Source organism: Poecile atricapillus, chromosome 27 (genome assembly GCF_030490865.1).
Source record: "Poecile atricapillus isolate bPoeAtr1 chromosome 27, bPoeAtr1.hap1, whole genome shotgun sequence".
Taxonomy (NCBI): domain Eukaryota; kingdom Metazoa; phylum Chordata; class Aves; order Passeriformes; family Paridae; genus Poecile; species Poecile atricapillus.
The window spans coordinates 706,732-734,563 of NC_081275.1; the positions used below are offsets into that span (position 1 = coordinate 706,732).

Consider the following 27,832-nt stretch of genomic DNA (forward strand, 5'->3'; position numbering starts at 1 on the left):
CCTGGCCCCGTGCCCCCCTTCCCCACCGCGGCCCCTCTCCCCTCCCTCGGCCCAGCCTTTTCCCTTCCAGCTCCCTGTTTGAAGCTATTTTTTCCACAGCTCCTGCCAAGAGCCGCTAATGAGAAACAAACGGGCTCCTCGGCCGCGGCTGCTCCCGGCCCACACACCTCCGGCCGCGGGGCCGGGCTTGCACCTCCCGGTGCCCTCCTGGCAGCGGCCCCGGGCACCTGCATCCTCCCCATCTGGCACCGGCACCGGGCATCTGCCTCCTGCCCAGCTGGCACCGCCGTCCTCGCCATCAGCCCTGTCCCCGGCCACCATCCCCGGGCACCTCCATCCTCCCTGTCCGGCCCCATCCTGGGCACCTCCATCCTCCCTGTCCGGCCTCATCCCCGGGCACCATCCTTGGGCACCCACGTGCCACCATCGCCGGGTGTCTCTGTCCTGCCCGTGTTCCACCACCCCAGACATCTCCAGCCCCCATCCAGCACAATTCCCAGGCATCTCCATCCTCCCAGGGCATCTCTGTCCTGCTCACGTCACCATCCCTGAGCATCTTACCTGTCCCCATCTGTCACCATCCCAGGGTGTCACCAACCTCCCCATCCTGCACCATCCCTGCTCATCTCTGTCCTGTCCACCCAGCATCACCCACGGGCGCCTCTGTCCTGTCCCTGGGCATCTCCGTGTGCCACCATCCCCGGCCATCTCATCCTCTCCTCTTGTCACCATCCCATTTCCATCCTGCCACCATCCCTGGGGTCCCATTTCCATCCTGTCACCATCCCTGGGGTCCCATTTCCATCCTGCCACCATCGCTGGGGTCCCATTTCCATCTTGTCACCATCGCTGGGGTCCCATTTCCATCCTGCCACCATCCCTGGGGTCCCATTTCCATCCTGCCACCATCCCTGGGGTCTCCACCCCGCTGCAGGGCAGGGCTGGCCCGGGGCCAGGTGCCACCAGGCTCTGAGCAGCTCTGTGTCCCCTCTTGGCCCGTGTCCCGTGCCCGTGGCCAGGCCGGGTGCCAGAGAGGTGCGAGGGAGTCCCGAGCTGTCCCCCCGCCGGCTCCCCCGGCCCCCCGCCCGCCCCCGGGGCCGCAGCCAAGCCCGGGCTGTTCCAGTTGGCCCCGGCCCGGCCCCAGTTATCGGCCGGTCACATTTTCCACTGAGCCCTGTTTGTGTTTGCAGCGCCGGGAGGAGGGGAGGGAGCGCGGGAGAAGGGCAGGGACCCCCCGATTCCCACCGCGGGGAGGGGGACAGGGTGGGGGGAAGGGTTTATGGAGGCGGGGATGGGAGAGGGACTCCGGCCAGGGAAGGGTCGGGAGCGAGGGTGGGAGCAGCACCCAGGAACGGGAGCGCGGATCAGGGTGAGCTCAGAGCCGGAGCGGGACCCAGGGACGGGGACATCGCCCGGCCTTCGAGGGACAGCAGGGGTGTGGGAGCAGCACCTGGGGACGGGAACGGTACCTGGGGACGGGAACGATGCCCAGGGATGGGAGCAGCCCCCAGGGATGGAAATCACAGGGACACGGAGCCGGCACTGCCCGAGCTGAACATTCTCTCATCCCACCCGGGACAGCGACGGCCGAACCAGCCCCACGCCGGGAGACGCCCCCTCCTCATGCTCATGTGGGGAGCAAACCCCCCTGTCTGGGGCTCCCCGGGGCCGGGCGGGTTCCTCGAGCGAGCGAGCCCGGGCCAGGCCGAGCCGGAGGAACGTCACGGGGCCGGATCCTCGCCCTGCTTCCTCGAAGGAGCCGCCGCTGCCGCTGCCAGGGTGACGCTGGCGGCTCGGGGCTGACCTGCTTTCTCTCCTCCAGCCCTCTCCCGCTCCGGCATCCCTCCGGCATCCCTCCGGCATCCCTCCGGCCGGGCCCGGCCCCGCTGCGCCGCCAGCGCCGACGGCTTCCTGCGGAGGCGGAGGAATTTGGCTCCCGGCCGGGGGCTGGAGCCGGACACCGCCGGCAGCGCGGCCACCCGGGGCTCCAGCGGGACAGCCGGGGCTCCAGCGGGACAGCCGGGGCTCCAGCGGGACAGCCGGGGCTCCAGCGGGACAGCCGGGGCTCCAGCGGGACAGCAGGGACTCCAGCGGGACCGGCAGCGCTATCACGGGGCCACCGCCGCATCGCCCGGGCTCGGGGGTGGCTCTGGGGGTCTGCCCTGAGAGCACACGCGTGACACGGGAGTGACACGGGAGTGACACGGGAGTGACACGGGTGTGACACGGGTGTGACACGGGCGTGACACGGGCTGCACACCCTGACACCGGTTACACACACCGGGCTGAACACCGGGCACCCCGTCGGGGAGAGAAGGGAGGGAAGGACAGAGGGACGGGGGAGAAATAAATACAGAGAGTGGAAAGTAGTCAAATGGGATGGATGGATGGATGGATGGATGATGGATGGATGGATGGATGGATGGATGGATGGATGGATGGATGATGGATGGATGATGGATGGATGGATGGATGGATGGATGGATGGATGGATGGATGGATGGATGGATGGATGGATGACAGGTTACATGGGCGAAGGGACAGACAGACAGCTGGCACAAGGGACAGTGTCACAGCCAAGGGACACTCCACAGTGTGGCACCATCACCCCCAAAGCCCCCCTTGGGTTCACCACAAGCCCCTTTTATCCCCCCCAGCCCTGCGGAGCAGTCCTGGCCCCTCGGGGGTGAGCCCGTGGGCGCCACAGGTGTCACCGGTGTCCCGCAGCCCTCGGGGGTGGCACCCAGTGCTGCCCATGGCACAGTGTCCCTGCTGTGTCCCTGCTGTCCCCAGTGCTGCCCATGGCACAGCGTCCCTGCTGTGTCCCTGCTGTCCCCAGTGCTGCCCATGGCACAGTGTCCCTGCTGTGTCCCTGCTGTCCCCAGCCCTGCTCGTGGCCGTGTCCGCAGCCCTGCCCGGTGCCCTGTGGCCCCGAGGGGCGCTGCCCGGCCGGGTGGTCCCCGTGCTGAGCCCCCCCCGGGGTGAGCAGGGCGGGGCCGGGCCCGGCACAAGGCGGGGACCCCCCCCAGCCCCCCCGGCTCAGCCCCCGGGCCCCCTCCCGCTGCCGACGTGGAGGCTGCGCCGGAGACGTGTCAGGGGTGGGGAGGGAGCCAAGGGCATCCTGCGCCTGCCCCAGATTCGGGGGGGCTGCGGGCCCCCGGCGGCCCCGCCAAGGGAGGAGGCAGCGGCCGGGGATGTGTCCGGCACCCGCCGGGTCCCGCCACTGTCGCTGTCCCCGTGTGGGGACACGGCTGCTCCCGGGGGGCTCGCGGGGGGGGGGCTGAGGTGGGGGAGCCCCCCTCGCTCCCCTCTGCCGCCTCTCCTGGGGTCCCCGGCACCGCCCGTGACATGGGGACACCGCGGGCCACCCCCCGCCCGCGCCGTGCCTCAGTTTCCCCTCACACGTGTGCAGGGCCAGGGTGGGGGTGGGTGGGTTGGTTTTCTTTGGGGGGGAGGGGGGGAAGACTTTTATAGATTTTTGGCTTTGCCCCAATTTCATCCCTTTGAAAACTTTTTGTGGGGTGGCCGCGCCCCCTCCCCGCAGGCCACGCCCACACGGCCACGCCCAACCCCCCCCGCCCCCCCGCTCTGTTTCCACGACGGCCGCGTCCCCCGGCCAAAGGGACGTGGCGGGGATGGGGGGGACACCGAGGGGATGGGGGGGACACCGAGGGGATGGGGGGGACACCGAGGGGATGGGGGGACATGGGAAGCATGAGGGGACCCCGTCAGAAATGGGGATCCCGTGGAGATGGGGGGCACTGTGGGGGTCGGGGGGCAGGGAAGGGACGGGGGGGACACTGTGGGGGTCGGGGGCAGGGAAGGGACGGGGGGGGCACTGTGGGGGTCGGGGGGCAGGGAAGGGACGGGGGACACCCCATCAGGAACGGGGACCCCGTGCGATAACGGCGGCGCTGGGGGATCCCCGGCGGTTTGGGGGATTCCGTGGGGCTGGGGGGACACCCCAAAGCGGGGAGGGAAGGGTTAACCCCCCCCAGCAGGGAACTGGGATGAACTGGGGGAGCGGGCAGGGAGGGCCGGGAGGAAGGTGCTGACGTGGGGCCGGGCAGGAGGAGGAGGAGGAGGAGGAGGAGGAGGAGGAGGAAGAGCTGGAGCAGCGCTGCTGCTGCTGCTGCTGCTGCTGGGCCGAGCTCCAGCTGGAGGGACCCTCGCTGGGCCGGGGGGGCGCGGGGACCACCCCCCCCCTCCCTGGCCCTTCCTTTGGGGTGAGGGGATCCCGAGCCCTCAGCTGGGTCCAGCCCCCAGCCCAGGAACCCAAACACCCAAACACCCCAACCATGAACCCCCCGACCCAAATCCCTGACCCATGAACCCCCCGACCCAAACACCCCAACCCATGAACCCCCCGACCATGAACCCCCCGACCCAAACACCCCAACCCATGAACCCCCCGACCCAAACACCCCAACCATGAACCCCCCGACCCAAATACCCCAACCCATGAACCCCCCGACCCAAACACCCCAACCATGAACCCCCCGACCCAAACACCCCAACCATGAACCCCCCGACCCAAATACCCCAACCCATGAACCCCCCGACCCAAATCCCTGACCCATGAACCCCCCAACCATGAACCTCCCGACCCAAATCCCTGACCCATGAATCCCCCGACCCAAACACCCCCACCCCAAACTCCGCTCTACCCCAAGAACCCAAAGCACCTGAGGACCCCACCCCAACAGCTCCTCCCACCAACCCAAATACCACAACCCCAATCCAATCCCCCAGCCCAAGCCCGGCTCCCCACTGGGGCTCAGACCCCCCCTCAAACCGGCAGTTTTTGGGGAGGGGTCGGTGCCAGAGGAGCCCTTTGGGATCCAGGGGACACCCCACAGCTCTGCCCCCCCAAAGCCACCAAACCTTCACCCCCTCCCTCCTGGGGGGCTCTGGGGGTTTCCAGCCCCTCACAGGAAGGTTTTGGGGTACAGCCCTCCCCCCGGGGACCCCCGGGACCCCCCCTGTCCAGCGGGGGCGGTGGCGGAGGGTGCGAGGCGGGTGCTGGCAGCGCCACGGCCCGGCCACGTGGCACCGGGGCCACCGTCCCCGCCAGGCCGCGGGCACCGGGCCAGCCACGGCCGATGAGGTCACCGGGAGAGCTCCCAGCCAGGCTCCGGAGCCTCCGGCAGCGCGGGAGCGCTCGTCTTCCTACTGCTGCTCCCTGCCACCCTGTCCCCTGTCCCTCCTGTCCCCTGTCCCTCCTGTCCCATTCCTACTGCTGCTCCCTGCCACCCTGTCCCCTGCCACCCCTGTCCCCTGTCCCTCCTGTCCCCTGTCCCTCCTGTCCCCTGTCCCTCCTGTCCCATTCCTACTGCTGCTCCCTGCCACCCTGTCCCCTGTCCCTCCTGTCCCCAGTCCCTCCTGTCCCCTTCCTACTCCTGTCCCCTGTCCCTCCTGTCCCCTGTCCCCTGTCCCTCCTGTCCCCTGTCCCTCCTGTCCCCTGTCCCCTGTCCCTCCTGTCCCCGTCACTTCTGTCCCCTTCCTACTCCTGTCCCCTGTCCCTCCTGTCCCTTGTCCCTCTTGTCCCCTGTCACCCCTGTCCCCTTCCCACTTCTCTCCCCTTCCTACTCCTGTTCCCTGCCACCCCTGTCCCTCCTGTCCCCTGTCCCTCCTGTCCCCTGTCCCTCCTGTTCCCTTTCACTTCTGTCCTCTGCCACCCCTGTCCCCTGTCCCTCCTGTCCCCTGTCCCTCCTGTCCCCTGTTCCCTGTCCCTCCTGTCCCCTGTCACTCCTGTCCCGGTCCGTGTCCCCATCCCCGCCCCCATCCCCGTCCCTCGCCACCCCATCCTTGTCCCCTGTCCTGTCCCCGCTCCCACAAGGACTGGGTTCCCCGAGATTCTTTTCCTGGGGGTTCAGGGATGAGGAATCCCCTCTTGGGGGGCTGTGGGGTTCTCGGGGTGTCCCCACGCCCCGGCCGGGGTCGGGCTGGGCAGCGTCGCCCCCTCCCCAGAGTGCCCCGGGGGCTGGCGGGGGGCAGCAAATTCTTCAATGAAACTGAAGAGGAGAAGGAAAAAAAAAAAAATACAAAAAGGGAAAAAAAAAATAAAAAGAGGAATAGAAAGGGGAAAAAAAGGGAGTCGGGAACGGAAAATGTTCGGCGTGGAGCTCGTCCCTCAGAGTTTCCATCCCGGCTCTGCGAGCCCAGACAGTGGGGCCTGGGCTGGGCGGCTGCTCCCGGCCTGGGACCCCTCCAGAGCCCCCCTCGACCCCCAAAAACTCCCCCCGCCCACCCCCAGCTCTGCTCCAGACCCGAGTCCTGGGGTGAGGGGGTGCAGGGGGGGATGAGACCCCCGGGGGGGTCCCAGCCCTGGGTGTGGGGGGAATGTGGGGGTGCAGAGGGGGAAATGAGCCCCGCAGGGGGGTCCCAGCCCCTGGGAGGGGTCGCACCCCAGCTCCCCATCCCAGTGGGCCCCCCGAGCAGGACCAGGTCCCCTCCTCAAGCCGGGGGTCCCCGGTGGGGACACGAGCACCCCTCTGCAGCCCCCCCGGGCCGGCGGTGCCCCCGCCGAGGGCGGCGTTGGCATCCCGGAGGCCAATTTAAGCAATTTTCCCTGGAAATAGCCGGGGAGTCGCGGCCGTGATTACGGGGTTCTGCCCGGACGCCACAATTGAGGGCGCCGAGGGCCGGAGGCCACCAGGAATAGCCGGGGCGGTGCCAGGCTGCGGCCGCCGCGGGGGAAACTGAGGCACCGCGCGCCCACCGCCTCCCCACGGCGGGGGTCGGGGGGGTCGGGAGGGATCGGGTCCGTGCTGGGGGGGGGTGTCTCCCGCCCCAAGGGGCTTCTCGGTGGGTCTGGGGGGGGACACGGGGGACAGCGGCAGGGGACCCCCCGTGTGGGTCAGCACCTGCCAGGGGACCCTCCCCGTCCCCGCGGCAGGGCCAGGGAGGGGCGCGGGATGGGGAGGGGGCGATGGGGGGCGCAGGGCCCGGGAGCGGCTCCCGGGGCTGCCGAGGGAAGCGGAGCGGGGGGAGAGCGCAGGGAATTAATCCGATCCATGTGTCTGGGCTGCCGCGGGGAGTTAACTCGCTCCAGATGCCGCTGTCTGCTCCAGCTCCTCGGCAAACAAACCCCGCGCCTCCCCCCGAACCCCCCGAACCCCCCGAACCCCCTTCTCAGCTGATTCCTACCCAAAAGGGGTGGGGGGCTGCCCCCCTTCATCCTCGCCCCCCACCCCCGGCCCGGAGCTGGTTGAGGGATTTTTGGGACACCTACAAACTTTTGGGGCACCCCCTGCATTTTTGGACATCCCCCAACTTTCTGGCACGACCACTGTGGTTTCTTTTTAAAAGAACCCATTTTTGGGGTGGCCCCCAAGTTTTTGGGGTGACCCTCATCTTTTTGGGGTGGCTGCCTCCATTCTCACCCCTCTGGCCACGTGCCCAGTTCGCACCAGTAAAAACCAGTCTGGAACACGCAGGAAAGGCTCTGGGATTCCCCCAAAAGCTGAGGGGGGCCGAGTGTGACACCCCAACACCCCCAAGGAGCGGGAGGGTCCCGGGTGGGTGCCCCCCTCCTGAACACCCAAAGCCCTGCAGGAGCCCAGGCCTGCGCTCGCCGTCTCCCGTTCTGCTTCCGAGGATCCTAACGACTTTTCCAGCCTTTTTTTTCTTTTTTTTTTTTCCCTCTCATATTCTCCTTCTTCTTTATAATTTTTTTTTTTTTTTTCTTATTCAAAGTGGGAATTCTTCCCTTTTCCCAGCCCCCAACCCCTTGTCCCGCATTCCTGGGGCGGGCGGCCGGGGTTGATGAGGTGGCATCATCCCGTCCTTCCCCCCCTTTTTTTTTTATTCCCCTCCCTCTCCATATATACATAAAAAAAAGAAAAAAACACCCAAGCCGATGACATTCTTTTCTTTTCTGTCATGCTGCAAAAATTAAAGACACATCTTCAGCCTGGAGCCCGGCCAGGGCTTTTCGAGTCGCCGGGGCAGGATTGGAGGAGGCTTCGCCTGCAACGTGTCTTGGATGCACGGACACGGGAATGGATACGGGAATGGATACGGGAATGGAGAATGGATGTGGGGCAGCTCTCCCAGTGCTCCCAGTTCTCCCAGTGCTCCCAGTGCTCCCAGTGCTCCCAGTGCTCCCAGTGCTCCCAGTGCTCCTGGTGCTCCCAGTGCTCCCAGTGCTCCCAGTACTCCCAGTGCTCCCAGTGCTCCTGGTGCTCCCAGTGCTCCCAGTATTCCCAGTGTTCTCAGTATTCCCAGTGCTCCCAGTGTTCTCAGTCCTCCCAGTATTCCCAGTGTCCCCAGTGCTCCCAGTGCTCCCAGTATTCCCAGTGTTCTCAGTATTCCTCGTGCTCCCAGTGTTCCCAGTATTCCAAATGTTCCCAGTATTCCCAGTGTTCCCAGTGCTCCCAATGCTCCAGTGTTCCCAGTGCTCCCAGTATTCCCAGTTCTCCCAGTGTTCCCAGTATTCCCAGTGCTCTCAGTATTCCCCGTGCTCCCAGTGTTCCCAGTATTCCAAATGTTCCCAGTATTCCCAGTATTCCCAGTGTTCCCAGTATTCCCAGTGCTCCCACTATTCTCAGTGCTCCCAGTATTCCCAGTATTCCCAGTGCTCCCAGTATTCTCACTGCTCCCAGTGCTCCCAGTGCTCCCAGTGTTCCCAGTATTCCCAGTATTCCCAGTGTTCCCAGTATTCCCAGTATTCCCAGTATTCCCAGTGTTCCCAGTATTCCCAGTACTCCCAGCCTCGCGCGGTGCTGGGAGGGCGGGCAGAGGTGTGAGGGCTGAGCCCAGCTCTCCCGGAATCCCCGGAATTCCCGGAATTCCCAGAATTCCAGTCCCACTGCAGACCCTCAGCGCAGTGGCAGGAGGGACGAGCGGAGCGCTCCCAGTGCTCCCAGTATTCCCAGTAACCCAGTGGAACCCCAAGCCCTCCGTACCCTGGCGGTGGGGACAAGGTGTGAAGGCCGAGCCCAGTGCTCCCAGTTCTCCCAGTATTCCCAGCTTTCCAACGAGCTTTCAAACCCTCAGCGTAGCGGGGGGGGTGGCAGATGGAGCGATCCCAGTGTTCCCAGTATTCCCAGCATTCCCAGTATTCCCAGTATCCCACTAAGCCCTCAAGCTCTCATCACCGAGCCGATGGAGACAAACGGAGCGCTCCCAGTGCTCCCAGTGCTCCCAGTATCCCGCCAGCCCACAGCCCCTCAGCGCAGCCTGGGGGGCACCGGGGCTGATCCCACCTTTTCCCTTTTCCCCGGCCCCATTTCCCACCCCGATCCCTAAAAACCCGGGCGGAGAGTGGGGAGCCCCCCCTCCCCCGGTGCCACAGTGGCCGTGCCCCTCCCGGCCGGCCCTGGGACAGACGTGGATGTTTTTGGGTAATTACACCCTCCCCAAATTGCACGGTAGGTTGTGGATCATTGTCCAGGAGCTTTTGCTTTTTCCAACCAACGTGGCTCCTTCAAATGTGGAAACGGCCGTGGAGCCGTGCCAGGGGGGGAGCGAGGGGAGCGAGCGGAGCGAGGGAAAGCGAGGGGAAAAAGGGAAAGAAAAGGCTGAAAACACAAAGTGCCGGGGTTTGGGGAGGGGCTGGGGGGCGTCTGTGGCTCTTGGAGGGGTTTTGGGGTTGGGGTCCCCCCGGGGATGCTCCTGGGGACCGTCCAAGGGATGCTCTGGGGGCTGCTGGCCTTGGCCTTGCAGCGTGCGGGGGTTTGGTCCGGCTGGAGGGGGGGTGGGGAGCCCTGGGTGGGTTTTGGGGTGCCCCAGCCTGGGGGGCGGCTCTGGGGAGGGGGTGGCAGGGCCTCGCTGCAGCCCCCGGCGTCGCGTGGCACCGGGGTCCCCAAAGCGCCACGTGCCACATCGGCTGTCCCCACCCAGCCAGCCCCGCGGACACCTCCGAGTGTGCAGAACCCCCCCAAAAAACCACACCCCCCTCAAAAACCCGCACCCCAAAACCCCCTAAAACCCCCTAAAACCCCCCAAAACCCCGATCCCGGCCCCCGGCCCCGCCGCGGAGCACACGCGTGTGCCCGGCCGCGTTCGCGTGTGCCCGGCCGTGTTTGCGTGTGCCCGGCCGTGTTTGCGTGTGCACGGCCACACGGGCCGGGGGGGGGACAGGGGGTGCCCCCCGACTCGCTGGGTGCCTCTGATTGGCCGAGGGGGCCGCCCAAAATCCGCTGCTCCAGCCGGGTCCCACCTCCCCGCGGCGGAGCATCGAATAAAAGGGCCGGAGGAGAAGCGGGCAAAGGGCAGTAGGAAGTTTCTGCTGGGGTCTGGATTTGGAGCTCCAGGGTTGCATCGGCCCCGTATGACCCCAAGCTAAGAACAAAAGAGACCCCAAAGAGTCTACATGTCTAATATTTAGACATGTTCAGCTTTGTGGATTCTCGGTCACTGCTGTTGATAGCAGCGACCGTCCTACTCACCCGCGGGCAAGGAGAGGAAGACAGTGAGTAGGGGGCGCTGGGTGATGCTCCTCACCCCGGGGGGATGCGGGGCTGGGCCGGCACCGCCACCGGCACCGGCAGCACCGGCAGAGCCCGGCCCGGCTGCCCCGGGCTCCGCAAGGAACAACTCGGGGTGGGCGTGCGGAGCCGAGAGGGGAATTAGGGGGAAAAGCGGGGAAATGAGGGGGAAATTCTACAGAAGAGAAGAGGATCCGCGGGGATTTGGGGTTGGGGGAATTGGGGTTTAGGGGGACTGTGGGGGTGAGGAGTCGGGGCGCCCTGCCAAGAGCGGGGAGGGAAGGAAGGGTGGAGAGGAGCCGGCGGGGAAGGAGGGAGCCGGGACCAGGGGGAGGAGGAGGAGGCCGGGAAGGGAAAGGAAAGGGGGGAAAGAGCGCGGGAGAGAGAAGAGGGGGGAGAGGAGGGGGGGGCCCAGCCCCGGGATCTGCGAAAGCCATCAGGAAAGAATTAGAAAAGTCTCGGATGATTCATAAGCAAAATGTTTCGGCAGCCGGGGGAGCGGGGGCTGCCAGCGGCGCGGGCCGGGGGCACGGCTGGGGTCACCCCCCCGCCACGACCCCCGTGCCACCTGCGCCAGGGGGGACACGGGGGGACACGGGGGGACCCTGCGGCCGCCGCCCATCGCTTTTTGCCCAATTCTGTCCTTTTTGGGGTTTTTATTTGGGGTACTTTTCTTAAATGCATTATTATTATTTTTATTATTATTATTACTATTATTATTATCATGATCATTATCATATTATTTAATTATAATTATTATTATGCATTTTGCATTGACAATGCCGGTCCTGCTTTTCCCCTTTTCCATTCCCCGTTCTCCGTCCTGCATTTCCCATTCTGGATTTTGCCTTTCCCACTCCCGTTTTGCCTTTTTTCTTTTTTTTCTTCCCCAGAAGAATTTTGCATTTTCCATTTGTCTTTTTTTTTTTTTTTAACTTCTTTTTTTCCTTTTTCTTTCTTTTCTTTTGCCTTTTTTGGCCCTTTTTTTAAAATTCTTTGCCTTTTTTTTTTTTTAAATTTTATTTTAAGGAGGGGGGTGCTTCATGAGCTGGCGCCCCCTCCCCACTCCAGGACCCTTCCCCACCTGGGGGCCACCCCCGGGCCTGGCTGCTCGCCCTGCCCTGCCCTCCCCTCCCTCCCCACGCATTCCCCGATCCCATCCGGCCCGATCCAGCCCCATCCCGCAGCCGCCCGGATCCAATTTCAGCTCCGAGTTCGGGTCCAGCCCGGCCGGGCCCGGTCCCGCCGCGCCCCCCGCGGGTGCCGGGACCCCCCTGCCCTGCCCGGGGGTGTTTGCCTTGGCCCCGGGCGGCCGGAGCGAGCGGCTGCGGGGATTTTTTGTTTAAATTCCAGCCGATGTGGGAAGAGTTTATTGTGGAGCTTTTCCTGTGTCACCGCGCGGGGCTGATGAGAACCAGATGAAGGGAGAAGCGCTGCGGGAGCGGGGAGGGGGCCGAGGGGAGGGGGGAGAGCCGGGGCTGGCTCCGTTCCGCCCCTCCCGACGCTGCCGCCCGTCCCGTCCCAGTCCAAACCGGGAGCTGCATCCAGGATGGGCTCACGTACAACGACAAGGACGTGTGGAAACCAGAACCGTGCCAGATCTGCGTCTGCGACAGCGGCAACATCCTGTGCGACGAGGTGATCTGCGAGGACACCTCCGACTGCCCCAACGCCGAGATCCCCTTCGGAGAGTGCTGCCCCATCTGTCCCGACACCGACGGTACCGCCGCGACCCCCGCCCGCCGCTGTCCCCCCCCCCCGGGCTCAGTGTCCCCCCCTCTGGGGCTGGGTGCGGGGCGGGTGATGCTGAGCTGCTCTGAACCCCCTTTTTCCCCCCACAGCCTCCCCTGCCTACCCAGAGAGTGCTGGAGTAGAGGTAAGGGTCCCCCAAAAAACGCAGCCCCCACAAATGTCACCACAACCCCCCCTGGCCTTCTCTAACCTGTTCTGTCTCTGCCCCACAGGGTCCTAAAGGAGACACCGGCCCCAAAGGAGACAGGGTGGGTGTCGCCCACCCCTCAGAGCCCCCCTGCTCTACAGGGACCCCAATCCTGCTGGGGCTCACCCCAATCCCACCGGGGCTCACCCCAATCCCACTGATGCTCACCCCAATCCCTCTGATGCTCACCCCAATCCCTCTGAGGTTCACCCCAATCCCTCTGATGCTCACCCCAATCCCTCTGATGCTCACCCCAATCCCACTGAGGCTCACTCCAACCCCTCTGGGCTCACCCCAACCCCACTGATGCTCACCCCAATCCCACTGATGCTCACCCCAATCCCTCTGGGGCTCACCCCAATCCCTCTGGGGCTCACCCCAATCCCTCTGGGTTCACCCCAATCCCTCTGGGCTCACCCCAATCCCACTGAGGCTCACCCCAACCCCACTGATGCTCACCCCAATCCCTCTGAGGCTCACCCCAACCCCACTGATGCTCACCCCAACCCCACTGATGCTCACCCCAATCCCTCTGGGCTCACCCCAACCCCACTGATGCTCACCCCAATCCCTCTGATGCTCACCCCAATCCCTCTGATGCTCACCCCAATCCCATTGATGCTCACCCCAACCCCACTGATGCTCACCCCAGTCCCACTGAGGCTCACCCCAACCCCACTGATGCTCACCCCAATCCCACTGAGGCTCACCCCAATATCACTGATGCTCACCCCAACCCCACTGATGCTCACCCCAATCCCTCTGGGCTCACCCCAATCCCTCTGGGGCTCACCCCAATCCCACTGATGCTCACCCCAATCCCTCTGGGCTCACCCCAATCCCATTGATGCTCACCCCAATCCCATTGATGCTCACCCCAATCCCTCTGGGCTCACCCCAACCCCACTGATGCTCACCCCAATCCCTCTGGGCTCACCCCAACCCCACTGATGCTCACCCCCCTCTCTTCTCTCCCCAGGGACTCCCCGGCCCCCCTGGCAGAGATGGAATTCCCGGACAGCCCGGCCTCCCGGGACCCCCCGGCCCCCCCGGCCCCCCAGGCCTCGGCGGAGTGAGTGTGGGGGGGTCCCTGGTGGCGCAGCCCCCCCCGGGGGTCCCGTGCCCCCCTCACCCCCCGCTCTCCCCCCTCTCCCGCAGAACTTCGCTCCCCAAATGTCCTACGGCTACGACGAGAAGGCCGGAGGCATGGCCGTGCCCGGGCCCATGGTGAGCCTGGGGACACTGGGGGGACATGGGGGACACTGGGGGACACTGGGGGACACCGGGGGACACGGGGGGGGGGACACCGGGGGGTGAAGCTGGGCAGGGGGGACAGCAGTGCTCCCTGTGCTGGGGATGTCACCGAGCACCAGCACTTGGGGGGGATGTTGGACCTGGAGGGGACGGGGATGGGGTGACAATAGAGAGGGACAGGGATGGGGACAGGGACAGGGACAGGGACAAGGACAGGGACAGGGACAATAGAGACAGGGAATGTGTGGGGACAGAGATGGAGTGACAATAGAGACAGGGACAGGGACAAGGACAGGGACGGGGACAGGGATGGGTGACAATAGAGACAGGGAATGTGTGGGGACAGAGATGGAGTGACAATAGAGACAGGGACAGGGACAAGGACAGGGACAGGGATGGGGACAGGGATGGGTGACAATAGAGACAGGGAATGTGTGGGGACAGAGATGGAGTGACAATAGGGACAGGGCTGGGGTGGCAGTGGGGACAAGGAATGGCTGGAGGTGGGAACAGGGATGGGGACACGGTGTTGGGGTGGCAGTAGGGGCAGGGTGGTGGGGATGGGGACAGGGTGACACTGATGACCTTTTCTGTTCTCCCCCAGGGCCCAGCTGGTCCCCGTGGTCTCCCCGGTCCTCCCGGTGCTCCCGTGAGTGTCACCTCTTCCTTTCCATTGGGTTTGGGGACAAACAGCCCCTCTGGGTGCTGGGGGGACAGCTCAGAGGGTGTCACACCCTTCCTGGCAGCTGCAGAAGCACGAGGGGACAAAGTCCTGATGCCACCGTATGGGGGGGACACCATCACTGCCACTGGGGGATCCAGGCCCAAGCCTCTCACTTTCTGACCCATTTTTTTCCCTTTATTTTTTCTCCACAGGGTCCTCAAGGTTTCCAAGGTCCCCCTGGAGAACCTGGAGAGCCTGGTGCTTCTGTGAGTGCTCCACCTGCTGCTCCAGACCATGTCCCCCGGGGATGGGGACACTGCTGCTGCTCCCAGCCCTGGCTGTGGCCACCCTGTCCCTGCTCTGGGACATGGCAGTGGGGCTGGCAGGGTGACAGGGGACAGCTGCCACCTCAGCACCCTCACCCCTGCCCTCCCTCTCTCCTAGGGTCCCATGGGTCCCCGAGGTCCCGCTGGCCCCCCTGGCAAGAACGGAGATGACGTAAGTGGCCTCTCCATGGGGTCCCCCCCACTTTGGGGCCTGGTGGCCCCCCCAGGTGAGCAGGAGCTCCCTGCTTTGGGGACGTGCCACCAAGGCCGTGTCCTTGTCCTCAGGGTGAAGCTGGCAAGCCTGGCCGCCCCGGAGAGCGGGGTCCCCCCGGCCCCCAGGTGAGACACACGAGGGGACACCCCCAGCTGTCCCCCTCCTCGGGAAAGGGGGGCTCTGGTGTGGGGACAGCCCCCCCGGCGCCCCCGTCACCTCCTCCCGTTTCCCACAGGGCGCTCGAGGTCTCCCCGGCACCGCCGGCCTTGCCGGGCATGAAGGGACACAGAGTGAGTCCCCCCTCCGTGCTGGTGACACCCAGGGGACGAGGGACCCCTGACTCACCCAGGGTCCCCTCCTGACCCCCCACCCCCTCTCTGTCCTGCCCCCCAGGGTTTCAGTGGTCTGGATGGTGCCAAGGGTGAGCCTGGACCTGCTGGCCCCAAGGTGAGGAGCGGTGGCAGTGTCACCCCTGTCCTGGCGATGTCACCGCTGTCCCCTCCCTGCAGAGAGGTCCCTCATGGTGTCCTTCCTCCTTAGGGAGAGCCCGGCAGCCCGGAGAGAACGGAGCTCCTGGGCAGATGGTGAGCGCAGGAGCGGGGGGTGCGGGGGGTTCTGGGCAGGAGGGGACACGGACGGGGGGCGACCCCTGAAGGGGACCCAGCTCCTCCTCATGGATCCACCGGGGGAATGGGGCGGGAGGGCTTTGACCCCTCGGAAACGTCACCGTGGGCAGCAGCGGGGGGCGCAGGGATGGGAGGAGGCTCAGAAAGGGGGGAGTGTCCAGCCAGGTGACCCAAACGTGTCCTAAACGTGTTCTGTCCCCTCCCCAGGGTCCTCGTGGTCTCCCGGCGAGAGAGGCCGTCCCGGCCCATCCGGCCCAGCTGTGAGTGTTTGGGATGGGCAGGGCTGAGACCCCTGCCCGTGCACGGGGGGCTGGGGGTCACCTGTCCCTGCCGTGGGGGTCACCTGTCCCTGTCCCTCCCGTGCGGGTCACTCACCGTGTCCCCTGTCCCGCAGGGCGCTCGCGGCAATGACGGTGCTCCCGGTGCTGCCGGTCCCCCCGTAAGTACCCCCGGGCCCCATCCACCCTCCTCCGGAGGGAGATCCCAGCCCGGATGGGGGATCCTGGCCGGGATCCAGGGCTCTGCTGCCCGGGGATCCCCCCGGGATGGGCCCCGGGATCCTCCCGCTGACCCCCCGCCCTCTTCTCCCGTTTAGGGTCCCACCGGTCCCGCCGGTCCCCCGGCTTCCCCGGTGCCGCTGGTGCTAAGGTAGGGCCTGCCGGACTGGGAGGGACTGGGGGGGCGCAGGGGAGCGTGGGGTGGGGGGCTCTGGGCAGGGGAGGGGTCTCCGAGGCCGAGGTGCCGTGGGCTGGCACTGCCACCCGCTGGGGTGTCCCCAGCCGTGTCCCGGCACCTCTCCCGGCTCCGGGGGAAGGAGCCGCTGATGGAACCGGCCCTGCTGGGGGCCAGGGCAGCCCTGGCGCTCACGGCTCCTCCTCCTCCTCCTCTTCCTCCCAGGGTGAGACCGGTCCCCAGGGAGCTCGTGGCAGCGAAGGTCCCCAAGGTGCTCGTGGTGAGCCCGGTCCCCCCGCCCCGCTGGCGCTGCCGGTCCTGCTGTAAGTGACATCCGAGCGCTCCCTGTCCTTCGGCCTCACGTCCTGCCAGCCCCGCCGTGACCCTCCTCTTCCTCCTTCTCTCCGCAGGGCAACCCCGGTGCTGACGGCCAACCCGGTGCCAAGGGCGCCACCGTGAGTGTCCCCCGTGTCCCTCCGGCCGGGGCAGGAAGGGCCGCGCTGTTTCCTCACGGCCTCCTGTGCCTCTTGCAGGGCGCTCCCGGCATTGCTGGCGCTCCCGGCTTCCCCGGTGCCCGCGGTCCCTCCGGACCCCAGGGTCCCAGCGGTTGCCCCCGGCCCCAAGGGTAACACCGTGAGTATCCGCGGCCTCCTCCAGCTGCCCCTTCCCGGCCTGGGATCCTTCCCTCTGCTCCAGGAAACTGCTGCGCTCCCACCTGGAGGCGCCTCCTGAGGTTGTCCCACGGTCCCTGCAGCTCTGCCGGGGCGGGGGGTGGCAGGTGCAGGCTCCTCGTTCCTCTGGGGGCTCATCGGGACGCGACTCGGGGGGTCCTGTGCTCCTCAGCCCGGCATTAAAACCTTTTCTGTCTTCTCTCCCCTCCAGGTGAGCCCGGTGCTCCAGGCAACAAGGGCGACACCGGTGGCCAAAGGCGAACCCGTGAGTGACCCCCCGATGTGTCCCTGGGGGCGCGGCCCCTGGCTGCTCCGGCCCCTCCCGGGGGTCTTCATCCCTCCGCCCTCCTTCCCCAGGGTCCCGCTGGTGTCCAAGGCCCCCCCGGCCCCGCTGGCGAGGAAGGCAAGAGAGGAGCCCGTGGTGAGCCCGGCCCCGCCGGCCTGCCCGGCCCCGCTGGCGAACGTGTGAGTAGCAGTGTCCCTGTCCCCATTCCTGCCTTGTCCCTGTGTCCATCCCATCCTTGTCCCTGTCCCCATCCCAGCCTTGTCCCTGTCCCCCATTCCTGCCTTGTCCCTGTGTCCATCCCAGCCTTGTCCCTGTCCCCATCCCTGCCTTGTCCCTGTCCCCATCCCTGCCTTGTCCCTGTCCCCACACCTGCCTTGTCCCTGTCCCCACCCCTGCCTTGTCCCTGTCCCCACACCTGCCTTGTCCCTGTCCCCACACCTGCCTTGTCCTGTCCCCACCCCTGCCTGTCCCTGTCCCCACCCTGCCTTGTCCCCTGTCCCTACACCTGCCTTGTCCCTGTCCCTACACCTGCCTTGTCCCTGTCCCTACACCTGCCTTGTCCCTGTGTCCATCCCTGCCTTGTCCCCTGTCCCCACCCCTGCCTTGTCCCTGTCCCCCACCCCTGCCTTGTCCCTGTCCCTACACCTGCCTTGTCCCTGTGTCCATTCCTGCCTTGTCCCTGTCCCCACCCCAGCCTTGTCCCTGTCCCCATTCCTGCCTTGTCCCTGTGTCCATCCCTGCCTTGTCCCTGTCCCCACACCTGCCTTGTCCCTGTCCCCACACCTGCCTTGTCCCTGTCCCCATCCCTGCCTTGTCCCTGTGTCCACCCCTGCCTTGTCCCTGTCCCCACCCCTGCCTTGTCCCTGTGTCCACCCCTTGCCTGTCCCTGTCCCCACCCCTGCCTTGTCCCTGTCCCCACCCCTGCCTGTCCCTGTCCCCATCCCTGCCTGTCCCTGTCCCCACCCCTGCCTGTCCCTGTCCCCATCCCAGGCCTTGTCCCTGTCCCCACCCCTGCCTGTCCCTGTCCCCACCCCTGCCTTGTCCCTGTGTCCACCCCTGCCTTGTCCCCTGTCCCCATCCCCGTCCTCCTCCAATCTCCCCGTGTCCAGCGGCCGAACCTCGTTCATGTCTGGGGACACCGCGGTGACACCGCAGTCCCTTCACGCTGCTCTCACTGGTGGCCGTGTCCCGCTGTGTCCACACCCCTCTCCTGTCCACCGAGGTCCCCCCGTGTCCCCACACTGACCGTGCCGTGCCCCTCAGGGTGCTCCCGGCAGCCGCGGTTTCCCTGGCGCCGATGGCATCGCCGGTCCCAAGGTGGGTGCCCTCGTCCGTCTGCGGGAGAAAATCGCGTCAGCGGCGCCGTGGGGACTCTGGCCATTGTCACCTGTGCCCACACGGCGGCCACAGCGGCTCTGTGTCGCTGCCACCTGCGGGGACCCGGCCCTGTCCCGGTCCCCGGCTGCTGTCCCGCAGCTGGGTCACCTCTGTCCCCCCTTCCCAGGGTCCCCCCGGCGAGCGCGGCTCCCCCGGCCCCGTCGGCCCCAAAGGATCTCCTGGCGAAGCTGGACGCCCCGGGGAACCCGGACTCCCCGGTGCCAAGGTGAGCGTGACACGGTGACACGGTGACACGGTGAGACGGTGAGACGGTGACACGGTGACACGGTGACACAGCACGGCCGCAGGGCTGTCCTGCTCTCTGTGCCGGCGGAGGAGCCGCTTTCCAGGATGCTCCCGGTGTCTGGAGCATCCCCTGGAATTCCTGAGCTCCTGACGCCCCTCCCGCTGCCCCGCAGGGTCTGACTGGAAGCCCCGGGAGCCCCGGGCCCGACGGCAAGACCGGCCCCCCTGTAAGTCCTGTCCCCGCTGCTGTCCCCTCCTCCCCTGGCTCTCCTCGGGCTCCGCTAACGGAGCGCTGGCTCCCCCCGATAGGGTCCCGCTGGTCAAGACGGTCGCCCCGGCCCCCCCGGGCCCCCCGGAGCCCGAGGCCAGGCCGGCGTGATGGGATTCCCCGGTCCCAAAGGTGCTGCGGTGAGTGTCACCCTCCCCGGGGGTCCTGCCGCCCCCCGCTCCCTGCTCAGGGGACCTGTCCCCCCTCCCCGCTGTCCTCACCGGCTCATCCCGCTCTGGTTTTAGGGCGAACCCGGCAAACCTGGCGAGAGAGGAGCTCCCGGTCCCCCCGGAGCCGTGGTGAGTGTGGGGCGCGGCCCAGAGAGCCCGGGGGAGGTGACAAGGGAGGGTGACCCTGGTGGGAGGTGACAGAGAGGGTCACGGTGGTGTGGGGTGCCAGGGAGGGTGAAAGGAGCATCGCCCCAGTGTGGGGTGCCAGGGATGGTGCCAGGGATGGTGCCAGGGATGGGGCCAGAGAGCATCGCCCCAGCTTGAGGTGCCAGGGATGGTGCCAGGGGTGGATCCAGGGATGGTGCCAGGGGTGGATCCAGGGATGGTGCCAGGGGTGGATCCAGGGATGGTGCCAGGGATGGTTCCAGGGATGGTGCCAGGGATGGTGCCAGGGATGGGGCCAGCGAGGCCCGCCCTGGCACAGGGCAGCGCGATGGGCTGTGAACATGAGTGGGGTGTGAACGTGCGTGGGGTGTGAATGTGAGTGGGGTGTGAATGAGTGGGGTGTGAATGTGAGTGAGTGCGGTGTGAATGCGGTGTGAGGTGGCCGAGGGCAGCCAGGGAAGGCTCCCGGCCCGAGGCCGCAGCGGGATGAGGTGTTTGGGATGCGGTCCCGGTGGCTCCCGGCGCTGTTGGAGCGGGGACAGCGGCGGTGACGCGGCTGCGGGCAGCTCGCCGCGGTGTCTCCCGGCCTTCGAAGGACGCCGTGGCCGTGTCCAGGCCCACGCCCAGCTCGGGGGGGGCTCGGAGGCCTGCGGGGGCTGCTCTGAGCGCCCTCCTGTCCCTCCTCCCCAGGGTGCTGCTGGCAAAGACGGTGAAACCGGTGCCCAAGGTCCCCCCGGCCCCACCGTGAGTATCCCCCGGCCCGCGGCCACCCAGGGCCACTCCCGGCCACCGGGCAAGGGGCTCGGGAGCCACGCGCCCCCCTCCATGCCTGTCCTGTGTCCCCCAGGGTCCCGCTGGAGAAAGAGGTGAACAAGGTCCCGCTGGTGCTCCTGGGTTCCAGGTGAGGGGTGTCCCCTTCCCCGGCAGGGGGACAAAGCGCCCACAGTGGGGGTGACATTGCCCTTGTCCCCTCCGTGGTGGCTCACGGCTCCTCTTCTTCCTCGCCAGGGTCTGCCCGGCCCCGCTGGCCCCCCCGGCGAGGCTGGCAAGCCCGGTGAGCAGGTGAGTGTGGGCACTGGGGACCCTCCTGTCCCCTCCCCATCGCTGCTGGGGTCCCCCCGGGGCACCCCGGCTGCTCCACTGGGGGAGCAGCGGGCATCCCAGCCCTGCCCAGGGAGTGAGGGACCCCTGGGGCACCCCGGGGACCCCTCTGCCCCTCCCCAGTGCCACCCGTTCCCCTCTGACTCGTCACCGTCCCCCTCTCGCCCAGGGTGTCCCCGGAGACGCCGGAGCCCCCGGTCCCGCCGGTGCCAGGGTAAGCTGAACCCCTGCGTGTCCCCTCGACTCTTGGCACCCCAAAGTGCCCCCCACGGCCCTGACGGGGCCTGTCCTGCCTCCCCTCCCCAGGGTGAGAGAGGATTCCCTGGAGAACGCGGTGTCCAAGGTCCCCCCGGTCCCCAAGGTCCTCGTGGTGCTAACGGTGCTCCCGGTAACGATGGTGCTAAGGTGGGTGCCAGGCGGGGGTGGCAGGGGACTGTCCCCAGCCTGTGGGGCACGGCTGAGGCTTTGGCCCCCGAGGCTGAAGCCGGGATGGGTTTGCTGTGCCGGGATCTCACTAATCCCCGTTTTCCCTCTTTGCCAGGGCGATGCTGGTGCTCCCGGAGCCCCCGGGAACCAAGGGCCCCCCGGTCTGCAGGGTATGCCCGGAGAGCGTGGTGCTGCCGGCCTGCCAGGCGCCAAGGGTGACAGAGTAGGTGTCCCCAAATCCCCGGTGTCCCCAAATCCCGGGGTCCCCCTCGGTAAGCTGCTCTGTCCCTGTGCCCCCCTCACCATCCCCTCGGGGCTGGAAGTGCCCCCGAGCCGGGGCTGGTGGGCAGCAGCGTCCTGGGGAGGGTATGCTCTGTGGCACCTCTGTCCCCATCCCTCGGGGACAATCCCGAGCTGAGAGCCCAGGAGGAGGAGAAGGAGGAGGAGGATGGTCCCAGCCTGTCTCAGGGAGGATGAAGAACCGGGGATGTCTCAGTGCAGAGAGGGGTGAACCCCTGCAAGGGACCTGTCCCCGTAACCCACCCTTGTGTCCCCCCCGCAGGGTGACCCCGGTCCCAAAGGTGCTGATGGCGCTCCTGGCAAGGACGGTCTCCGAGGCCTGACCGGTCCCATCGGCCCCCCCGGCCCCGCTGGTGCTCCTGGTGACAAGGTGGGGACATCCCGCAGGGACAGATGTGTCCAGGCAGTCACCGCCACCTCCGAGCCACAGCCCTGATCCCTTTTCTTCCCTTTTCCTCCCCTTTCCCAGGGTGAAGCCGGTCCCCCCGGTCCTGCTGGTCCCACTGGTGCCCGTGGTGCTCCCGTAAGTGTCCCCCACCCTCGGTGATGGCCCTGCCGTGGGTGGCCGCTCCTTGGTGGCCGTGGTGGCCGCGCCCCGCTTGTCTCACGCCCTTCCCTCCCGTCTGTTCCAGGGTGACCGCGGCGAGCCCGGCCCTCCCGGTCCTGCTGGATTTGCTGGCCCCCCCGTAAGTGCGGCGGCCTGTCCCCCCCCCGGGCCGGGGTCCGCTCCTGCCCCCCAGGGTGGCTCGGAGCCCCCCGGGCTCACCCCGGCCCCGTGTCCCGCAGGGCGCTGATGGCCAGCCTGGTGCTAAAGGTGAAACTGGGGATGCTGGAGCCAAGGGTGACGCCGGTCCCCCCGGCCCCGCTGGCCCCACTGGTGCTCCCGGACCTGCTGTAAGTGCCCCCCTCAGCCCCCCGACTGCCCGGGCTGCAGCCTCACAGTGCAGCAGCTCAACCCTCTCCTCCTCCTCCTCCTCCTCTTCCTCCTGCCCAGGGCGCTGTTGGTGCTCCCGGTCCCAAAGGTGCTCGCGGAAGTGCTGGACCCCCTGTAAGTACCGCTATTGTGGGGAGGGGGCGTTTGGGGGAGTCTGGGGACACCCCCGGGTGTGAACAACCCCGAGGTGCTTTAACTCCGGCTCTGCTCCCCCCACACCCTGGGGCATCTCCGGCCCTGCACCCCCAAAATCGTCTGGTGGGGCGGCTTCATCCCAGCAGGGCCCAGAGCAGAGGGGAAAGGGGGGGTTCTGCTTTATACCCCCAAATCAGCCCCCCAGGGGGGCACTTTCCTGCTGACCACCAACCCCGGGATCCCTGCAGTGACTCCAGCCGGGGGATTGTCCCTGGACCTTTGGATCCAAACCCCACTGACGGCAGCTTTCCTCCCCTGCAGGGTGCTACTGGTTTCCCTGGTGCTGCTGGAAGAGTTGGACCCCCCGGCCCCTCAGTGAGTGCCCCTGGGGAGATGTGGGGGGCTGGGGACACGGGACAGGGGGGCTGGGGACTCTGCCCTGAAGGTGCTGGGGACTCTGCCCTGGAGGTGCTGGGGACACTGCCCGGGATGTGTTGGGGACACTGCCCTGGAGGTGCTGGGGACACAGGACAGGAGGTGTTGGGGACACAGGACAGGAGGTGTTGGGGACACTGCCCTGGAGATGCTGGGGACACAGGACAGGAGGTGTTGGGGACACTGCTCAGGAGATGCTGGGGACACTGCCCTGGAGGTGCTGGGGACACAGGACAGGAGGTGTTGGGGACACTGCCCTGGAGGTGTTGGGGACACTGTCTGGGAGGTGCTGGGGACACTGCCCTGGAGGTTTTGGGGACACGGGAGCCACCATCCAGCCGCTGCACGTGGCCGCCCTGTCCCACTTGGCACGGGGCCACCCCTGGCCGCCCTTCAGCTGCAGCGGGGGGGTCCCGGCCTGACTCCATCTCCTCCCCCCCGCTCAGGGCAACATCGGCCTCCCCGGCCCGCCCGGCCCCAGCGGGAAGGAAGGCGGCAAAGGACCCCGCGGTGAGACCGGCCCCGCCGGCCGTCCCGGAGAGCCGGGACCCGCCGGTCCCCCCGGTCCCCCCGGAGAGAAGGGAGCCCCCGGCGCTGACGGCCCCATCGTGAGTCACCCCCCGGCCGGAGCCTCCGCTCCTCAGCCGCTGTCGCTGTCCCCTCCGCCGCGAGGGTGACCCCGCCGCTGTCCCCGCTGAGGCTCCGTTTGTCCCCGCAGGGCGCTCCCGGCACTCCCGGACCCCAAGGTATCGCCGGCCAGCGCGGTGTCGTTGGTCTCCCCGGCCAGAGAGGCGAGAGAGGCTTCCCTGGGCTGCCCGGCCCCTCCGTGAGTAGCGGGGGGCTCCCGGGAGTTGCGGGCTCTGTCACCCCCTGGGCCGGGTGTCCGGCGGTGTGTGAGCCCCCGCTGTGTCCCCCCGCAGGGTGAACCCGGCAAACAAGGTCCCTCCGGCTCCCCCGGCGAGCGCGGCCCCCCCGGCCCCATGGGCCCCCCCGGCCTGGCCGGACCCCCCGGAGAAGCCGGACGCGAGGTGAGAGCCCGTGGCCACCGCCGGGGCTGGGAGGCACGGACCCCCCGTGCTGAGGGTGTGCCCCCTCAGGTGGGGTCTCGGTGAGACCCCCCCGTGACCCCCCACCCCTAACGAGGGTCTGTGCCCCCCGTAGGGCTCTCCCGGTGCTGAAGGTGCCCCCGGCCGTGACGGTGCTGCTGGTCCCAAGGTGAGCGGGCTCTGAGGGGTGCGGGAGGGGTGATGGGGTTGTGCTGGCCCACACTGACCTCTCCTCTTCCTCCTCCTCCTCCTCCTCCTCCTCCTCCTCGCAGGGCGATCGTGGTGAGACCGGCCCCGCCGGCCCTCCCGGTGCTCCCGGTGCCCCCGGTGCCCCCGGCCCCGTCGGTCCTGCTGGCAAGAACGGAGATCGCGGTGAGACCGTAAGTGACGCTCTGCCCTGAGCCCCCCTTGCACCCCCCGGCCCGGGGACACCGAAAGGGATCCGGTTCTGGGGCCTGGCCCCGGGCTCAGCTCCTGCAAGCTGGAGGTGCCACCAGCCCCGCTCAGCATCTCTCGGGGTGGCTCTGCCCCAAGCCGGCAGCAGCAGGAGGCTCAGGATGCTCTAACCTGTCCCCTTCTCTCCTGTCCCAGGGTCCCCAAGGTCCCGCTGGCCCCCCTGGTCCTGCTGGTGCTCGTGGTCCTGCTGTAAGTGATGTTCTGCTCTGTCCTCCTCGGTGCCTCTGTGTCCCCACAGGCGTGGGGACAGGGACTGGCTCAACTCATCTTCCTCCTCCTCCTCCTCTTCCTCCTCCTGCAGGGTCCGCAAGGTCCCCGTGGTGACAAAGGTGAAACCGGCGAACAGGGTGACAGAGGCATGAAGGGTCACAGAGGCTTCTCCGGTCTCCAGGGCCCTCCTGGTCCTCCCGTAAGTCCCGTGCGGTGCCGGTGGCCCCGGGCGCTGCTCCGCGTCCTGGAGGCAGCGCGACACGCTGATGTCACCTCTGATGTCGCCTCTTCTTCCTCCTCCATTGTCACAGGGCTCTCCTGGTGAACAAGGTCCTTCTGGTGCTTCTGGTCCCGCCGGTCCCCGAGTGAGTCCCGGGACGAGCTGCGGCATCCGGTCACGGCTGTGGCCCCGCGGGGGGGCCCGGTCGCCATCGGCGACCCCGTGGGGACGTGGGTCGGGGCTGGAGGGGACGGCTCTGCCCGGCCACGCTCACCCTTTTCTCCCGTCCCGCAGGGTCCTCCCGGCTCCGCCGGTGCTGCTGGCAAGGACGGTCTGAACGGGCTGCCCGGCCCCATCGGCCCCCCCGGCCCCCGCGGCCGCACCGGAGACGTCGGTCCCGTTGTACGTCCCGAGCCGTCCGCCCTCCCAGAGCCCGCCGCCCTCAGCGCCCGCTCCTCCGTCACCATCCTCCTCCTCTCCTCCCGCAGGGTCCCCCCGGCCCCCCCGGGCCCCCCGGTCCTCCCGGCCCTCCCAGCGGCGGATTCGACTTCAGCTTCCTGCCCCAGCCGCCCCAGGAGAAGGCTCACGACGGCGGCCGCTACTACCGGGCCGATGATGCCAACGTGATGCGCGACCGAGACCTGGAGGTGGACACCACCCTCAAGAGCCTGAGCCAGCAGATCGAGAACATCCGCAGCCCCGAGGGCACCCGCAAGAACCCCGCCCGCACCTGCCGCGACCTCAAGATGTGCCACGGCGACTGGAAGAGCGGTCCGTGTCCCCCCGGTCCCCGCCGACCCCTCGGGGCTCTCTCACCCCGCCTCTGTCCCCTCTGCTGCTCCTCACCTCTGTCCTTTTCCCACCCCCCGCGCCTCTCCTGGTCTGTCCTGGCTGTCCTGGCTGCTCTCCCCTCCATCCTCCCTCCTCCGTCCCTCTCCCGGTTTGTTCCTCTCCTTTTCCTGCTCCACGCTCCGCCCCGGCTCCCTCCTTTCCCTTCCTCACCTCCCTCCTCATCTCCCACGGCTGCTCCTCACCTTCCTCCCTTCATCCTCAACATCTCCCATCCTTCATCTCTCACCCACCCCTCCATCCTCTGCTCCTCACCTCCATTCTCCATCCCCGGGGCTGTTCCTCAGCCTCATCCTTCATCCCCTGGCTCTTCCTCACCTGTTCCTTCCTGGATTCTCCTCAGCTCCATCCCTCTGGCTGCTGCTCACCTCCATTCTCCATCCCCTGGGGCTGTTCCTCATCTTCATCCTTCATCCCTCCCGGCTGTTCCTGACTTCCATCCCTCCTGGCTGTCCCTTCCCCTGTCCCCTCCTGGCTGTCCCTCCTGTGTCCCCTCCTGGCTGTCCCTCCCCTGTCCTCTCCTGGCTGTCCCTCCCCTGTCCCCTCCCGGCTGTCCCTCCCCTGTCCCCTCCTGGCTGTCCCTCCCCTGTCCCCTCTTCCCGCTCTCCTGACCCTGTCCCTGTCCCCTCAGGCGAGTACTGGATCGACCCCAACCAAGGCTGCAACCTGGACGCCATCAAGGTCTTCTGCAACCTGGAGACGGGCGAGACGTGCGTGTACCCGACCCAGGCGTCCATCGCCCGCAAGAACTGGTACCTGAGCAAGAACCCCAAGGAGAAGAAACACGTCTGGTTCGGCGAGAGCATGAGCGACGGCTTCCAGGTGGGCTCGGGGTCGGTCTCGGGGTCCGGCTCGGTCTCGGTCTCGGGGTCAGGGTTGGGGTCAGGCTCAGGGTCAGGCTCAGGGTCGGTCTCGGGGTCCAGCTCGGTCTCGGGGCCAGGGTTGGGGTCAGGCTCAGGGTTGGTCTCGGGGTCAGGGTTGGAGTCCAGCTTGGTCTCGGGGTCCGGCTCAGTCTCGGGGTCCGGCTCGGGGTCTGGCTTGGTCTCGGGGTCAGGGTTGGGGTCTGGCTCAGTCTCGGGGTCCGGCTCGGGGTCTGGCTTGGTCTCGGGGTCCGGCTCGGTCTCGGGGTCAGGGTTGGGGTCCGGCTCGGTCTCGGGGTCAGGGTCGGGGTCTGGCTTGGTCTCGGGGTCAGGGTTGGGGTCTGGCTCAGTCTCGGGGTCCGGCTCGGGGTCTGGCTCGGTCTCGGGGTCCGGCTCGGTTTCGGGGTCAGGGTTGGGGTCCGGCTCGGGGTCTGGCTCGGTCTCGGGGTCAGGGCTGGGGTCTGGCTTGGTCTCGGGGTCCGGCTCGGTTTCGGGGTCAGGGTTGGGGTCTGGCTCGGGGTCAGGGTCAGGGTCGGGGTCTGGCTTGGTCTCGGGGTCAGGGTTGGGGTCTGGCTCAGTCTCGGGGTCAGGGTTGGGGTCTGGCTCGGTCTCGGGGTCCGGCTTGGTCTCGGGGTCAGAGTTGGGGTCAGGGTTGGGGTCAGGGTTGGGGTCAGGGTCGGGGTCTGGCTCAGTCTCGGGGTCCGGCTCGGCTCCGCGCTGACCCCCGTCCCTGCCCGCAGTTCGAGTACGGCGGCGAGGGCTCGGACCCGGCGGACGTGGCCATCCAGCTGACCTTCCTGCGCCTCATGGCCACCGAGGCCTCCCAGAACGTCACCTACCACTGCAAGAACAGCGTGGCCTACATGGAGCAGGCCAGCGGCAACCTGAAGAAAGCTCTGCTGCTGCAGGGCGCCAACGAGATCGAGATCCGCGCCGAGGGCAACAGCCGCTTCACCTACGGCGTCACCGAGGACGGCTGCACGGTGGGTACCGGGGAGCCCCCGGGGGACGGGGGACACCCCCTGGGGACGGGGGGTGACCGTGGTGTCCCCGCAGAGTCACACGGGCGCCTGGGGCAAGACAGTCATCGAGTACAAGACGACGAAGACCTCGCGCCTGCCCATCATCGATTTGGCTCCTATGGACGTCGGCGCTCCGGACCAGGAATTCGGCATCGACATCGGCCCCGTGTGCTTCTTGTAACCCCGGACGCCCCACGCGTGACAGGAGAGAGTAATAATAATGATAAAAATAATAATAATAATAAAAAAAAAAAACACACAAAAAAAAAAAACAGCCAAAAAAAAAAAAAAAAAAAAAAGGAGAAAATTTCACATGGACTTGAATTTGTGTCGGTTTCTATCCAGCGTCTCTAAAACAACTCCGGTTGCGTTGCCCTAAGAGAAAAACCTCAAAAACCCTCCCAAAAAACAAAAAAAAAACATTCAACCCCCAAAAAATATTAAAAAAAAACCAAATAAATGACTTTTTCAAACAAAATCACCAGGAAGTGGGTTCGCTTGCTTGCCCCCCCTCATTCCTCAGCCCC

The 27,832-nt window shown here is 66.9% G+C and overlaps 1 protein-coding gene across 1 annotated transcript; it reads left to right on the forward strand.

The window, feature by feature from the left end:
- The first annotated feature begins 10,207 nt into the window (after positions 1–10,207).
- On the forward strand, positions 10,208–27,615 carry COL1A1 (collagen type I alpha 1 chain). Its single transcript, XM_058857696.1, is given in 57 exon segments — positions 10,208–10,417; positions 11,959–12,153; positions 12,275–12,309; positions 12,398–12,433; positions 13,352–13,444; positions 13,531–13,599; positions 14,231–14,275; positions 14,503–14,556; positions 14,735–14,788; positions 14,902–14,955; positions 15,066–15,095; positions 15,097–15,120; positions 15,224–15,277; positions 15,371–15,380; positions 15,383–15,414; positions 15,664–15,673; positions 15,676–15,716; positions 15,851–15,895; positions 16,052–16,076; positions 16,079–16,104; positions 16,354–16,426; positions 16,429–16,451; positions 16,539–16,583; positions 16,662–16,761; positions 17,011–17,048; positions 17,050–17,064; positions 17,157–17,264; positions 18,349–18,402; positions 18,590–18,688; positions 18,882–18,935; positions 19,018–19,116; positions 19,222–19,275; positions 20,002–20,055; positions 20,159–20,212; positions 20,320–20,373; positions 20,582–20,626; positions 20,719–20,817; positions 20,954–21,061; positions 21,401–21,508; positions 21,608–21,661; positions 21,771–21,824; positions 21,925–22,032; positions 22,133–22,186; positions 22,529–22,582; positions 23,089–23,250; positions 23,361–23,468; positions 23,563–23,670; positions 23,804–23,857; positions 23,961–24,068; positions 24,280–24,333; positions 24,446–24,553; positions 24,666–24,719; positions 24,869–24,976; positions 25,063–25,345; positions 26,055–26,245; positions 27,024–27,266; positions 27,340–27,615. Coding segments are annotated over 57 exon segments (4,350 nt in total). The 5' UTR covers positions 10,208–10,335; the 3' UTR covers positions 27,487–27,615.
- Positions 27,616–27,832: the final 217 nt, after the last annotated feature.